Source organism: Nicotiana sylvestris, chromosome 1 (assembly GCF_000393655.2).
Source record: "Nicotiana sylvestris chromosome 1, ASM39365v2, whole genome shotgun sequence".
Lineage (NCBI taxonomy): Eukaryota > Viridiplantae > Streptophyta > Magnoliopsida > Solanales > Solanaceae > Nicotiana > Nicotiana sylvestris.
The window spans coordinates 38,825,190-38,842,349 of record NC_091057.1 but is presented as its reverse complement, the minus strand read 5'-3'; the positions used below and the strand labels follow the sequence as shown (position 1 = coordinate 38,842,349).

General features: G+C 34.8%; 1 protein-coding gene across 1 annotated transcript; it reads left to right on the top strand.

Annotated features, from left to right (window-relative positions):
* Positions 1–7,301: 7,301 nt before the first annotated feature.
* Positions 7,302–14,808, top strand: LOC104221156 (histone deacetylase 19). The gene is made up of 8 exons (XM_070147493.1): positions 7,302–7,394; positions 8,679–9,236; positions 10,589–11,029; positions 11,790–12,020; positions 12,577–12,644; positions 12,766–12,823; positions 14,222–14,290; positions 14,374–14,808. Exons 2-8 carry the CDS (start codon positions 8,709–8,711, stop codon positions 14,473–14,475), a joined length of 1,497 nt encoding a protein of 498 aa, XP_070003594.1. The 5' UTR covers positions 7,302–7,394; positions 8,679–8,708; the 3' UTR covers positions 14,476–14,808.
* Positions 14,809–17,160: the final 2,352 nt, after the last annotated feature.

Here is a 17,160-nt window from a genome sequence, read left to right as displayed (position 1 = left end):
GGATTACCAGAGACCTTTTTAGCAGCTCTTAGAGATGCTAGAAATCTGAATTTCAGACAGTCTCTAATGGGTTCGATAGAATCTACAGTGGCCTATGGTCCAGTATATTTTAATACTCAACCCAATCTGCAACTATCTCTTTCTGATGTTAATATTCTTGATGCTTTGACTTTAAATGTGAAAACGCATGGTTATAATTATGCGCCTGGTTCTGAACTTATATGTCTGTCCTATAGGATTTATTTCAAACTATTATCTACTTTGAATCCTAGATGTAAGTTATACGATACTTCGGATCAGACCATATTGGTCGAAACCAATTTTGCAAAGTCCAAGGTTACCACTAGGAGACCTATCAGGTGGGAGGAAATTAATTTTCCAACTACATGGACTTTAAATTCAGTCATATCCCCAAGTCAGATTACTAACGACTTGTCAAATACTGAATTTTCGCATGTTACTCAAAATCCAGATGGTAGGATTTGTATTCAATTTGATGATAAGTCTACTATTTATAATAGACATTCATTTTCTAATCATAGACTTCTACCTGCTATTCAACATATTTCCCCTGTTGAACCAGTTTACGGTCCAGCTCGCAATCGTGCGGCTTCTTTACACACTATTGCTAGTGATAAGCCTGATCAAAAGGTTAAAAGGGTTGAAAGGGTTAAGATTAACCCTCAAACAAATATTGTTCAAGATAATGACAATATTTCAGATAAGGATATTCCTTCTTTATCCGAGATGGATTTCGACCCCAATAATATTTAATGATTCCACACCAAATTGATTTTAGCCCCGGTTCTCGGGCCCGTATTTATATTCAAAAGGAATTTTTTAGTGAAAAATGGAACCAGTTTAAAACATGGTTTTTTGATACTTATAGTAAAGATGATTTAAATAAAGATGATCATCAAAAAACATGGTATAATAATTCATAATCTATTCTAAATATTCCCGGGATAGAAAATCCGGAAGGGAATTATCAATTCCTTTTTTGTATTGTATTTCAAAATCGAAAGGTGCTAGCTGAGCCTGCCATCTAGCAAATATTAATTTTGAAGCATCGTGCTTAAAATCTTTGTCAAACATGTATTTAACAGATTGAGCATCAGTTTTTATCAAAAACTTTTGGTTGTATAAGTCGTCTTGAAATTTTAATACACACTTAACAATTGTTAACATTTCATGCGCCACAGTAGCGTATTTCTTCTGGGCTTCGGTCCATTTACCAGAGTGAAATCTTATTAAGTATTCACTCTTATTATTGGGATTTACTTGTTTCAAAATCCCTCCATATCCAACATTAGACGCATCTGTCTCGATAATCTTTTGCCAAGTAGGATTGGCAAGGGTTAAACAAGGTAAAGATTTAACACGCCCTTTAATACTTTTGACTAACTCAGTATGTTGGTTAGTCCAAGGGTGTTTATGATCTTTCTTCAGCCGATCGTATAGAGGGGCTAGATCTCGTGACAAACTTTTATAAAAAGGGGATATATAATTCAGACTTCCCAAAAATCTTTGTAATTGAGTCCTGTCAGTGATAACATCAGGAAATTTTGAGGCAAAATCAATAGATCTTTGTATTGGGGTAATTTTTCCCTGGCAAATATTATGACCTAGAAAACGAACATTTGTTTGGAATAGACTCATCTTAGATTTAGAAATTACTAAACCGTTTTGTATAACAATTTTCTTGAAAATATCAAGATGCTTGATATGCATCTCCAAAGTTTTGGAAAACACTAATATGTCGTCAATATAAACGATGATAAAATTCAAATATGGGTTAAAAATATCATTCATAATTTTTTGAAATTCAGAAGGGGCATTTTTTAAACCAAATGGCATAACATTCCATTCATATTGTCCAAATGGAACATTGAAAGCAGTTCTATAAGTATGCTCTTTAAATATTTGAATTTGCCAATAACCAGATTTTAAATCAAATTTTGAAAATATATTGGCGTCATATAACCTAGATAGCAAGTCCCTTTTATTAGGGATATGATACCTAATCCATTTTAGATGTTTATTTAATGGTTTATAATTTATAACTAAGCGAGGAATACCTCGTTCCTTTTCTGCCGCATTATTAACATAAAAGGCAGAACATGACCAAGGAGATTTTGAGGGTTTTATCAAACCCTTTTGTAACAAACTATCAATCTCGTTTTTGCAGAATTCAACTAGCTCAGCATTCATCTGGCAAGGTCGAGATTTAGTAGGAATATCATCCTCAGAGAAGGTTTCTTCGTATGGAAGAGTTACAATATGCCTTTTCCTGTTCCAAAAGGCACTAGGGTGATCGGCGCAAACATCAACGGCCATTTTTTCAGCAATCAATTTAATCTTCTGCTGAACTTTTGCAGATTGTATAGTATCGAATATATTCATACTAAGAATTTCTAATTGTAATGAATCAACATGCCTTTGTTTCATATTAATCAAGGCATTAATATCTCTAGTTACGGGATCTGTAACAAAGGAATAGCTTATCTTTTTATCTTGATAATTAGCAGAAAAACCATGTTCATCTATATTATCAGCAATTTTTTTTGATAAATCAATAGGTCTAATATTTAAACCAGAAAGCTTTTTATCTAAAAGCTGAGCTAAGTCATCAAGAGATTTAAATTTAAAATCCTGAATCTCAGGAGGTCTTTGAATATGAGTAAGAATGTTTTGATCAACTGTTTTACTTCCTGAAGTGGAGGCAATATCAGTTGGTCCTTTCTTAGTACCCATTTCTTTTATTAAAATAGTCAAATCATCAAGTTTTTTATCAAGAGAACCAATATGTTCTCCTAAAATTTTAACATATAAACCCAAATAATTGTTTTGAGAAATCAATTTATTAATTTCTGCAATACTAATAGCTGCCACATTATCATCAATAAATTTTTGAAAGGCAGTGAAAGTAATACCAGTATTATTAGGTAAAATAAAGGGAGCCTGAGGAGGATAAATTGCTTTAGTAATATTACCACTCCCGTCTTTATAAGATCTTTCTAATACCTTTATATAAAGAGGTAAATATGTTGTTATAAACCAAGGAACAAAATACATAATTTGATTATGCAAGGCACAAGCTTCATAAAATTCTTGAGATATATTATTTAAATCATCTTTACTATAAGTATCAAAAAACCATGTTTTAAACTGGTTCCATTTTTCACTAAAAAATTCCTTTTGAATATAAATACGGGCCCGAGAACCGGGGCTAAAATCAATTTGGTGTGGAATCATTAAATATTATTGGGGTCGAAATCCATCTCGGATAAAGAAGGAATATCCTTATCTGAAATATTGTCATTATCTTGAACAATATTTGTTTGAGGGTTAATCTTAACCCTTTCAACCCTTTTAACCTTTTGATCAGGCTTATCACTAGCAATAGTGTGTAAAGAAGCCGCACGATTGCGAGCTGGACCGTAAACTGGTTCAACAGGGGAAATATGTTGAATAGCAGGTAGAAGTCTATGATTAGAAAATGAATGTCTATTATAAATAGTAGACTTATCATCAAATTGAATACAAATCCTACCATCTGGATTTTGAGTAACATGCGAAAATTCAGTATTTGACAAGTCGTTAGTAATCTGACTTGGGGATATGACTGAATTTAAAGTCCATGTAGTTGGAAAATTAATTTCCTCCCACCTGATAGGTCTCCTAGTGGTAACCTTGGACTTTGCAAAATTGGTTTCGACCAATATGGTCTGATCCGAAGTATCGTATAACTTACATCTAGGATTCAAAGTAGATAATAGTTTGAAATAAATCCTATAGGACAGACATATAAGTTCAGAACCAGGCGCATAATTATAACCATGCGTTTTCACATTTAAAGTCAAAGCATCAAGAATATTAACATCAGAAAGAGATAGTTGCAGATTGGGTTGAGTATTAAAATATACTGGACCATAGGCCACTGTAGATTCTATCGAACCCATTAGAGACTGTCTGAAATTCAGATTTCTAGCATCTCTAAGAGCTGCTAAAAAGGTCTCTGGTAATCCTTTAAGGGTTAAAGGTTTAAATGCAATTTGAACCATACCAATATGCACATAATGGTAATGATGTTTATATAAATCTATATCATGCTTGTTTAACAAACGAATAGTTTGTTCAGACGAATTTAATGCTAAAGACTGTTCAGTCGTTTTTATCAATTGTTTAGAAGAAAGTTTATCAAACCAACCATAATCATAAATGGTTTTTATAGAAACTTTAGGAATTGTCCATTTATTTAATAAATCAAGGTTTTGAGGTATATCTACCTCTTCAAGTCTAGTACTTTTAGTACTTGTTTCTCCCAGATCCATTCCAAAGCTTCATATTGTAATAAACTCATTTACCTATCTATTTGTATATGTTATATATAAAAATTATACAAATTTTATATACTTTTTCGGCTACTGAATATAAATAGTTTTTGAAACGGGCTAAAAGTGATAATATCCATACTAAATTGGCCTACTTGCATCATTTTAAATTAATTCAATTCAATTTAAAAGATTTTTTTCTGATTCTAATTCTATTGAAATGTGATTAAAACACATAAAATTTAAAATTAAGAAATACACCACTTCAATCTACATATATCATCAATAGACGAGTTTAACTTTTGTAAATTATGAATTACAGTGTGAAATATCAGACTAAATTATGTAGTATAATAAAGATATCCAAGAAAAATCTTGGGAAACTTCTCTTTTATTTAGATTAGGGAAAATGCATAAGTACCTCCTGACCTATACCCGAATTTCCAACTACACACTTTTTCTTTGCAGGAACCTTATTACCCCCCCTAAACTTATTTTAAATGTAATTATTTGCACCCTTAACACTGACAACCAAACTCTTGGCAAGTGGTGAGCTACACGCGCCCCCACATGTATTTTTAGTATTTTTTTTTATTCTTTCTTTTTTCTTATTATTCTCATTTTTTTGGTTATTTCATTCTCTTTCTTTTTGTTTTGGTCACCGGCGGTATAAAATGGTGGTCGTCGGAATTTCACAAACACCATTTTTTCCAGCGATTTTTTTTTCGACGACAGATTTTTTTTCCAGATCTAAGTGTGTTTTGTTTTATATATATATATATATATATATATATATATATATATAAATTTTTCTTGAAAGTGTAATTTATGTGTGGGAGGAAGAGCAAAAGAAGTAAAAACGAATATAAGCTGAGAAAACTTTTTTAGTTAAAATTTCAATACATCATTTTTTTCCAGCGTGGGAAGGTTTTCCGATGATGAATGTTTTCCCCCAAATCTGAGTGTATTTTGCTTTGCTTATGAATAAATCTTTTTGAGAGTAATTTGTGTGTGAAAAGAAAAAAATGGAAGAAAAACGGTTAGACAAAGTCGTCGGTAAATGAATATCCGCCGGAATTAGAGAAAAAACGAAAAAAAAATAAAAGAAAAAGACAAGGAAAAAGGAAAAGGAAAAGGATAAAAAAAGTAAGAAAAAATGGTAAAAAAGAATAAAAAATAATCTGAAAATCATTTTTTCTTGCTTCTCACTCTCCTTTGGGAGAGTGAGAAATACACACACTCTGCCACGTCAGCGTTAAGGGTGCAAATAATTTCATTTAAAATAAGTTTAGGGGGTAATAGGATTCCCACAAAGAAAAAGTGTGTAGTTAAAAATTCAGGTATAGGTCAGGGGGTACTTATGCATTTTCCCTTTAGATTAATAATAACTTTCTGCAGGTTTTGTGAATGACTTTGACCCAAGAATTAAATTCCAATCAGAAACCACAAAATCTAAGAAATATATCTAGGAAACTTCCATTTTGGGTCGGGGCTGAACTTTTGGGTCGTAGGTAGGTTATTAAATAGATTTGTGTGGGGTTTTAAGAAGAGCCAATAAAAAATTGTCACGTAATAAATAATTGTCTTTTTTTATTTGAAAAAGGACCGTTAGTTTTGAGGGCACAAGCGAGCCAGAAAGTTAATGTTAGGGGCAAATTTTGCAAAATAGGTGAATAAAGGGTATTTATAGACCAAATTTGATAGTCCAGGTGCAGTTTTGGCCCTTTTCCGATCCGAAAATCAGATCAGAAAGTGCTACTAAAGGTCCCGTAATTCTACTTCACTCATTCATCTACAATTTAATAATCAAATTAATGAGTTCCCACGACTTTTTGATTTAGGAAGCAGCTTACTAATATATTAAAAGACACCTTAAAAGTCCATAGTTCATATCTCAGCTCAAAAATTGTTTCGTCAAATATTTCTTTGCAAAATCTATTCAGAAGCTATTTCCACTCCACTATTAATTGTTGTTATTTCAGGGGCAATCCGAAATAAGAGAAAAACTAACACATCACTAAAATCTCATCACCAAGAAAAAGATGGGAAAAAATAACGGAAAGAAAAAAATAAAATAAGGAAGAAAAACTCATTGTACCTCAAATAAGAGTCACACGCTAGAGAGGCTATGAAATGAAGAGGCAAAATAGAAATCACTTCTAGGAACATAATAAAGGAAGACGTAAGTTTATATTTTCAAAATTAAGGATTTACCCTTAGTCGTACCGGGGACCTTTACTTATTATACAGTTAAAGTTGATGTATCCAATTTTTTTTAGTAAAAATACAGTGGCCATTTAGACAAAATAAAGACAAATTTGCATCTAGATTGTATGCTTGTAGATCACTTTTTTCCTTTTTGTATTTCACTCTTTCCAAATAAAATGGAGGAAAACAACAATGTAATAGTGAAACACCTAGGATGAGTTTGACATAATTTTCCCTTTTCTGCATAATTAATTTTGTTGATTCACAGAAAGAAAGTCTTAAAAGAATTAGTGTAACCTACTGAAATCAACAACAATTTAGGTAAGGATATAATACAATAACACAAGATTCATATAGACATACTATAAAGTTATTGTGTTTAAAGTGTAGTTATTATTACACTTACTTAGACCGATATTCACCAATAATACTTTTAATTTGAGTTAACGAACTTTATACTCAATATAAAAATAAACGTGAGATTTAGACGATTTCTAGTATTAGAATATGTTGGCGCCAGAAAAGATAGGAATAACTTCCGGGAATTTATATAACTAACTCCAATTTATTTAAGACTGAAACATTGTTAAATTATTATCATTTGAAAGAAATATAAACTAATTTTATCATTTAAATAACCTTGACTGAGAAAACAAAATTGACACTGTCAGTACACAACTTTGAAAAAATATAAATTAATTTTCCTTTAATTTTGCATTTTAGGAACACAATATACCACTTTATTGCATTACTAGCCCCTTTTCATTTCTTTGAAAACACATATTCGCATCTGTGCTTTACACAACAGTAGCGATCTCTAGAGTGGCCGCACCTTCTCCTTTTCACTTCCAGGTTCGCTCTTCTCCTCCCCCCCCCGCAAACCCCACCCACCCACCCCCCTTGTTTTTGCTTGACCCTAAATTCTTCAATTAACAACTGAGTAAGAAAAAAGTAAAAGAAGTTCGTTTAAATGCTTTTACTTGTGTTTTGATTGTACAATTTTTTGAGGAAATAGGTTAGCTGAAGACCATTTTGTCTATCGGGTTACTGAGCTAAAATTTGGTCTTGGCCATGATTGGTTATTTGGTTCTTGCATTTTGCCTTTATGGGTAATCTAGCTGAAGATTTTTAAATAAAAATAAGTGGGAGTATGAGTGTTTTTCATATTATTTTTTTTTAATTTGTGTTGGAAAATTTGATATAGTAACAGCAGTATTCATGGGTCTGATGATATTTTCTGAATCTTGCTGCTTGTATGTTCTATTGAACTTTAAGGACTAACAACAAGGATAACAACAAGCCCAGTGTAATCCCACAAGTGGTGTGTAGGAAGTGTAGTGTGTATGTGGAATTGTAGACCTTACCGCTACCTTGTGAAGATTACTTAAGTACTCTAAGAGACTAAGACTACTAAAAAGTTTGGAGCAACGGTAAAGTTGTCTCCGTATGACCTATAGATCAAGAGTTCGATCCGTGAAATCAGCCACGGATACTTGCATCAGGTTAGGTTGCCTACATCAACACCCCTTGGGGTGTGACCCTTACCCGGACCCTACGTGAATGCGAGATGGTTCGTGTACCAGGCTACCCTGCCCTACTCTAAGACTACTAAAACATTTAAGTTTTTACTTTCTATTTTGGTGGGTTTTGGGGGGGGGGGGGAGGGGGGGTCATGTTTGCATATTGTTGAATCTTGCTGTGTATAGGGTTCTATCAAAAGTTGTGAACTTTAGTACTCTAAGACTACTATAAATTATCATTTTTACCTTTTTTTGAGTGGATTTTGTGTGTGTGTGTGTGTGTGTGTGTGTGTGTGTGTGTGTGTTCATGTTATGCATATGTTTGAAGCTTATTGTTGGCTAATTTCTGAACTAGTTTGGGGTTGAGGCGAAGAAGTTGTATTATGTTCGTCTCTAGCATTTGCCTACAGTGTTGTCTACTTCTTTCTCTTTGGGTGTCCATATCAAATGATGCCTTATTCATTAAATTTTTTGAGAATTTATGCTCTTTATTCTAAAAGGAAAGATCTAAGTCTAGGGATTTATGTCAACCTTCTCTCCTGGTTGTCAATCTGTCTTGAGATTTATCTTTCTATTGTTGATTTTCCTCCTTCCTGTTCTTTCGAGTTCTGTGTAGGTTTAGCCGTGCTGGTTTATAGCTTGGGCCATGGATACTGGAGGAAACTCCTTACCATCTGGTGCAGATGGTAAGAAGAGAAAAGTGAGTTATTTCTATGATCCTGAAGTTGGCAATTACTATTATGGACAAGGCCACCCGATGAAGCCACATAGAATCCGTATGACACATGCTCTTCTTGCCCACTATGGTCTATTACAACATATGAATGTTCTGAAGCCAAATCCCGCTAGAGATAAGGATCTCTGCCGGTTTCATGCTGATGATTATGTTGCTTTCTTGAGAAACATAACCCCTGAGACACAACAAGATCAGCTGAGGCAGCTGAAGAGGTTCAATGTTGGGGAAGACTGTCCAGTTTTTGATGGTCTTTATTCCTTCTGTCAAACCTATGCTGGAGGTTCTGTTGGTGGGGCAGTTAAGTTAAACCATGGACACTGTGATATTGCCGTAAACTGGGCTGGTGGATTACATCACGCCAAGAAATGTGAAGCTTCTGGTTTCTGCTATGTCAACGACATTGTGCTTGCCATTTTGGAGCTACTCAAAGTCCATGAGGTTGGCTTTATAACTGTCTGTCCTTACTCACTTTGGGGAATGGAGGTTGTTTGAGTGATTTAAATTTTTATAAATATCGGTTAGCACACATTTTTCACATTTTCTCACTGTTCATTTACTTTTTACACATCAACATCTTGTCACCAAGCTATCTTGTGGAGTTGTGATGATCAGCTGCCAACCATCTTATGAAAAGACCATTTTATCAAGTAGTCTTCAGGAAATTACAATAACATGTCTCAATAAGTCTCATTGGCTTAGGTATCCCTCCGTCGAATTATGACCCAGGAATCTATGAAATGGAGTTCATGAAGTCATCCTTTAATCTCATTGCTTTAAAAGCAGCCTATGTATAAGCATGCGGGTTGTATCCATTTTATAATTGCATGTAAGGAGATAAAATAATATATTAAATTTGATCATCCCATTTACCAAGAGATGGCCCCCAAAAAGCGAATTTCACCTTTTACACCTTATCCTCATAATGGCAGTAAACGCAAGATGAGGCAATGCACCAAGTATACTATCATTTTAGCTTTTCCTGGTTCTACGTATCTAATGGCACTATACAGAGGATTAGATTGCTAACAGCATCATATTCTGTCATTTTATTCTATTCTCTCTTTAGTTGAAATATTCATTGAAGTGTGCTTCTTTATTGTTAAAGTAGAGTACTGATTATATTGACAACGATTAGTTTCTGAAAGCATTTTTGGTTGCCCAACTATCAAATTATTTCTGGATGGTAGTCTCCATGAGCTAGAGATACATAAAATATACAAGTTCTAGTCTAGACCCCTTGCTGATTGGTTTGGCGTATAAAGGACATATTCACAAATCTTCTTAGGCAACAAATAAAATTTGTATCACTAACCATGGTTTCAGTTTCTTGCCCATCTGAAAGTTCCATCTCCGATGAAACTTCACATGGGGAGACAGACTTATTGGTTCAAAACGAGGTGTTTACTGTCCCCGTAATTTCCTGGTATGATAGGAAGGGGCAGAAAATAAATTTATGTGCTACAGTCAAGGGTAAGATAAATTTGTGTGCTAATGATGAGAGTCTACAATTCCTACCCCATGCATCCTAACAATATGAAGGAAATGACATTAACCTCTCATCTCTTACTTCCACTCTTCCTGCCATTTCAGTTTAACACCACTATAACTGTATAACATGGTGCTAGTAGCTTTAAAATTATCAATGAAACAACATGGTGTTAGTAGCTTTACAGTTATTAACTAAACATGAATACATATGCATGCATCCAACACATTAACAAGCACATTTACGTTCCCAAGCCGTATGAGTTCTGCATTGCTAACTTGTCTTGTTTATGTTATTGTTGCAGAGAGTTTTGTATGTGGATATTGATATCCATCACGGTGATGGTGTGGAGGAGGCTTTTTATACCACAGATAGGGTCATGACAGTTTCCTTTCATAAATTTGGAGATTACTTTCCCGGTACAGGGGATGTACGTGATATTGGATTTGGAAAGGGAAAATACTACTCTCTTAATGTTCCACTAGATGATGGAATTGATGATGAGAGCTATCAGTCCCTCTTTAAGCCAATAATGGGCAAAGTGATGGAAGTTTTCAAGCCTGGTGCTGTGGTCTTACAGTGCGGTGCAGATTCCTTATCTGGGGATAGGCTAGGCTGCTTTAATCTCTCTATTAAAGGACATGCAGAATGTGTCAAATACATGAGGTCTTTCAATGTGCCTCTGCTGTTGCTTGGTGGAGGAGGCTACACAATACGTAATGTTGCTCGTTGCTGGTGTTACGAAGTAAGCAAGGGAATCACACTATCAATTTGCGCATACATCTGCAAAACGATGATTGAATCAGGCTGATTTTCTTCTTTCATATGGCATTTTGAAGTTCAAATTGAATATGTTTTGAAATGAAGTAACCTACCAAAAAGGGAAAAATGAATGTTATTCTCTTTCTGATTAAATCAAATGTCTATTATTGAATTGAATTGAAAATGCTTGTTGTTTGGTAGTAGAAGTGGGTAACATGTGGAAGGGGGGGGGGGGTTATTCTTTTAGTTTCTTACTATAGAAGGTTAAAAAAGAGACTACTGTGAAAACGGTAGATGTTTGTGCTTTAAGAAAATGAACTTCTAGTTCTTATTTTATGTGTCAGGTGGACTTTTGAATCACTGCAACTCTACCTCCTACTGCCAAAATAATGTGCACACAAAAAAGGGGGGAGGGAGGGAAATGTTATAAAATAGAACATTTTATAACATGTGCCAAGTGGACTTTTGGATCACTCTAACTCTACCTCCTGCCCAAAACATGCGCACAATTTTTTTTTTCTTTTTCTTGGGGGTGGGGGTGGGGTGGGGGGGAGTGTGAAGGACTTATAAGGTATTAGAAAACGGATGGCTTGACCATGTAGTGGAGAATATCATATTCTAGGATACCCCGGGAACCCTATTGGACCCTTTCTTTAAAAGAATAATCTGAACAGTTGATTGTACATTGTAATGCTTCTTGTAATTTTCTTATGTTTATTAATCGTTCTTCTGTGTTTGAGCAGACAGGAGTTGCATTAGGTATAGAGCTTGAAGATAAGATGCCGCCACATGAATATTATGAATATTTTGGTCCAGATTATACCCTGCATGTTGCTCCAAGTAACATGGAGAACAAAAATTCTCGTCAGATTTTAGAAGATATAAGATCAAAGCTGCTTGATAATCTTTCAACACTTCAGCATGCCCCAAGTGTACAGTTCCAGGAGCGACCACCAGATACCGAATTACCTGAGGTTTGCTTTCATTTCCATAGCATTGCTCTTCGAAGAATTACCAGTTTCTACTAGGTGTTTGAGTTTCAGTAGCCAAGACTAGGCTCCTTAAACCACACTGATAATTTAAGACAAAATCATTGGATCCGAGCTACTCGTCGTTTCCATATCTGCCACTCTCTACAAACTTACCTTATAAAAAGAAATCTACTTTTTCTACATTTAGCAATTCATGTACCACTTTGAGAGATGCAAAGATAAACCTGCCCTATGTATGATAGGCTTTCATATTTCTGCCGTTGAGAAGAGTTGGATTTTGCCCCTGGGCTTTGGTTCAATGGTAAGTATGCAACACGTGATGTGTGGGGTAAGCGCACAGCACCGTTCAAACCCTACCGCGGAGAAAGCCTGGTATTTAAGTTGAGAGTAGAGTGCTGGACCCATACTCCCGAGGATTTTGAACTTGTGCGCCAACTCGACTCTGGCTAGAATCCCACAGGAGATTTCTCCGATACCAAAAAAAATGTATATTTGATTTTTCCATTAAAAGATGTTGATGACTTTTTGCAACATTCAGGCTGATGAAGATCAGGAGGATGCAGATTCAAGATGGGATCCTGATTCTGACACAAATGATGAAGACCGGTACTTTTACTTTTTTATTTTATTCATCTGGATGAGGATATGTTTGTTCTTCAACCTGCACCCTGTTATCTTGCTTGTTATGAAAATGTTGATTCATTCATGCCATGTTACTTTCATACAGTAAGCCCATTCCTAGCAGAGTGAGGAGGGAAAATGTTGAACCTGAAGGAAAAGGCGCGGTACGCATCAGCCTTTACTTTGTGTTTGAAACAAGATTTTGATGTGATCATCTTTTTTGTGATACATGCGAATGATTCAGTTTGGTGTCTGTTTTTAGTGTACAGGCATTAATTTAGCTTCTTTTTTTTCTTCTTGATTTCTAATGAGCTATAGATTATCTCCTTGATGTTGATGGATTCCCACTTTAGATACTCTAATAAAACAAACTGCTACTTGTGGCTAGGCATGGTGTTCATTTTTGAGTTTGCATTACTCCCTCAAGTCAATATCATCTTCAAGTATAGTGGGAATGCTTTTGGTTAGATCAGTATTGTTTTTTGTTTTGGGGGGGGGGGGGTGGTGGTTAAGTAACTGCATCTCAGGTTGGGGGTTACATGCAGTGCTTTCTTATGCTTGCCAAGAGAAGACTCATGACTTATTTTCGGCGGGCTTTAAACATGAGGAAGTTCTGTTTTATGTTGTACTATATACTTTTTTCTCTCATGTTCTTTCTGTGAAAATGAAGGATGATCGAATATCTGTGAGTAAGGTAACAACATTATAAATCATTAGCACAGATAGTGCTAAGAGGAAAACGTAATTACAAGACAAAAGGGCAAAAATGGCCTTGTACATCTTTACAAGGTTCCTATGGTGTCTTGATGATCAAATACTTATACTGCTGGAAACTTGAAATGAGTTCATCTGCTGTTCCATAAATCAAGAACGAGAACATGTTCCTTTAGCTATTACGGAGTGTCAGTTTTGGCTCAAAAACCTTTTTCATGGTGCTATTTTCTTTTCCTTCATTCCTTCTTTTGTATTGATTATAGATTTTATTTTATTGGTGAAGAAAGGTTTATGGTAGTTTACTAACGATTCTAATCGCCGTTAATTGGTTAGAACTGGTTGTTCACTTGGAAACTTAAAGCTTTGCAAGCAACTCCTTAGTCAAAAGAAGTCCAAGATCTTGTTTAAGTTGATGTTTTTAGTTTTTGTATTTTTCAATAAGTATCTAGCTTTGCTATTCTTTCAGTTTTTTGGACAATTATGTTGGAGAAATTAGCAGGCTTGGCTTCCAATTTCTGTAGTAGAGTCTTTACCAGTTCTTGCGGACGCTCTACTTCTGAAATTCCGCTTCTTTCATTTACATTTTCTCCCCTCTTAGGTCATTCTTAACCTCCAAATTTTAATCCTCTCACCTCATGAAACGTCCATCCGTTCTGCTGCAAGTCTGTAGCACTCTTGGCATGACATTATATTTTGCAGGACTGATTCAAAGATCCTTTGTTAATCTGTGAAAATTAAAGATCTTAAATGAGATGTCTTTCATTCCTGCTTAATCATCGTCAATCATTTTTTTACTGATACCATATGGAGCTGCAATGCTAATACTTTGTCTTCATTCAAATTATCAGGAAGATATGAAAACAGAGGAGCGTCTAAGAGAAGTAGAGTCGACATTTGCAGAATCAACAAGCTTGAAGGTTTAGAGAATTATCTGTGCATTTATAAATGGAAAAAAAGTTGCATAGTCCTTACAATTTTCTCATTGAATGTGTTTTATCAGGGTGGCAATTCAGGTTCTGTAATGATAGATGGAGGACAAATTAAAATGGAACAAGGAAGCTCTAACAAGCCTTTTGATCAACCAGCTGATACTAATTCTTGATTGAACTGTCATCTTTTGAGCTCTATTGTAGTGTATGGTCTTCAAATTATACAATTGAGTCTATTTATCATGCACACTATTTTGGAGATAAGGTATGATCCATCACCCCCCCCCCCCACCCCCACAAAAAAAAAGATAAATAAAATGTGCATCTTTCTATCGTATAACTTGAAGAAAAAAACCTGCAAAACATTAATATGCCAAGATTTTTCTGGAATGAGGTCCAAAATTTGGTGGTGGTTAGTAATGTATGTTAAGTATGCCAAAGTGCTGTGAATTAGCACTGGAGATTTGTTACAATATTTAATCAATGGTCCAACAACCATTCCCATTTGTTTCCTCTTATTCTTTTTATATCTGGACATTTTTAAGACTAGCTCTCAGGCGAGAAGAGTATTGTCGTTATGTTAACGTCGATTCTGTAATTGCTTGTTAATTTCTTTTTAGTTTTTCGGTCAAATACAAACTGATTTGAATTCGCATTCTTTGTGGCTGGTGGCTTTGATTATTCATTCCTTTGATATGACAGCGTATGCCGCTATAGGAAAAAATGACAAGATTAATTGTATTAATTAGTAGCTTAAGGAGAGAATTAAAGTTTCTGTGCATATGATTTTTTATATGCGGGTTAAGTGCACCAGTAGCCACTTTTAAGGTCGCTGTTTAAATTATATCCATACTTTACAATGTATTTAAAGATTAACCATTTCATCCAAATTTCAGGACTAAGTATCCTGAATTCCAATTTCAGGACTAAGTATCCTGAATTCAGGATTTAGTGTCCTACATTTTTGAACTGTTAATTTGAAATTCAGGACTAAGTATCCTGAATTTTTGAACTGCTAATTTAAAATTCAGGACATAAGATTCGAACTTCTGGGCACGATGTCCTGAAGTTTAAACTTTGAGGTTTAAGTTTGAGCTAATTAGCTATCTTTAAATACACGGTAAATTATTGATATATTTTAAATAGCATGCTTAAAAGTGGCTATCTGGTGCCATTTCCACTATATATGCTGCTTATTGATTTGTCAAAGGTTAATGCGCATTAGGAGATAAACGAATAAACTGGCCCAGTGAGCTATGTTGCTTTGTCAATGAAGCTTTCTGGGCTTAAGCAAGAAAAGGTAGTAAATTGGGGGGATTTGCATCTACACTCGTTTTTTTGTGTCATGTTTTAACTTGTGTCTGCTTTGCAAAAACAATTGCAAGCGTACCCGCTTTTTTGCATAACTTCAGCATACGGGGCTGAAGTAGCAAAAACAATCACGCAAAATTTCATCATTCTAGTAGCCGGGCCTGAAGTTCAGCTCTAGAGCTGAAGCTTTTGTTTGTAACTGTCGAACTTCAGCTTTAGAGCTGAAGTTTTTGTTTTGTAACTGGCGAACTTCAGCTCTAGAGCTGAAGCTTTTATTTTGTAACTGGCGAACTTCAGCTCTAGAGTTGAAGTTTTAGCCTATTTACACCATGAGTGTAATCCTCCCCTTGTTCATAGATATTTGTTTCTTTCACTTTTGCGACTCTAACCAAAACATAAAAGGAAGAACATATAAAACCATTGCTCACGCTTACAATGGGAATCTGTGTTTCCTTTAAAGATTAGCTATAAAACAAAACAGAAAAGAAAATTTACTTAGGGAATATCATCAACCAGTTGAGTCCAAAACTGCAAATACTAAGTTTTTAAGTAGAAATTGTTTTTTATTAAAGGGCTGCTTGATACAAAGCAATGAGTCATTTGGCAGTTGAAGATTGTCTTTTCTTTAGTGAGAAGCCGGGAACAAAATACCATAAGCAACAGACAAGTAAAAGAAACTTCCTTTCTTGAGATTGCCGTCTGTATTTATAAAAAAGCTTGACCAAGTCTTAATTTTCAGTTGTTAATAGAAGAAAGAACAAGAAGAAAACGAAGGAGGAGGAGAAATGAGCTGAAATTGTTTAAAAAGTGGGTACAGGTTAAAAGTTTTAAAAAAAATAGGTATAGGTTAAATGGGGGCGACCAAATAGGGCGCCCCGTGTAATTTCTACAGTAAATTGGATCACGGGGAACTGCACAGTTAACCACTGATTTAATAAACTTTACCCGCCCGGACGAAAATACCCTTCTGGTCATAAAGTTCAGGATCAAGTATCCTTAACTTAGAGCTTGTTACTGTAAGTTCAGGACTAGATGTCCTTAATTTATGAGCTTGTAAGTCTAAGTTTAGGACTACTTGTCCTTAACTTTTGAGCATGTAACTCTAAATTCAGGACTACATGTCCTTAACTTTTGAACTTGAAATTCAAAGTTCAGGACTACCTGTCTTTATAACTCTAAGTTAAGGACTACATGTCTTTAATTTTTGTGTTTGTAACTCTAAGTTAAGGACCAAGTGTCCTTAATTTTTGAATTTTAAACTCTAAGTTCAGGACCAAGTGTCCTAAACTTATGAGCTTATTATTGTAAGTTCAGGACTAACTGTCCTTAATTTATGAGCTTGCAATACTAAGTTAAGGACTACATGTCCTTAGTTTTTGAGCCTGTAACTCTAAAATCAGGACTACCTGTCCTTAATTTCTGTGCTTGTAACTCTAAATTAAGGACTACATGTCCTTAATTTCTGTGCTTGTAACTCTAAGTTAAGGACCAAATCCTTTCAACAACACATGCATCAACAAGAATCAGAACTGGGTAAATTCTCGTTC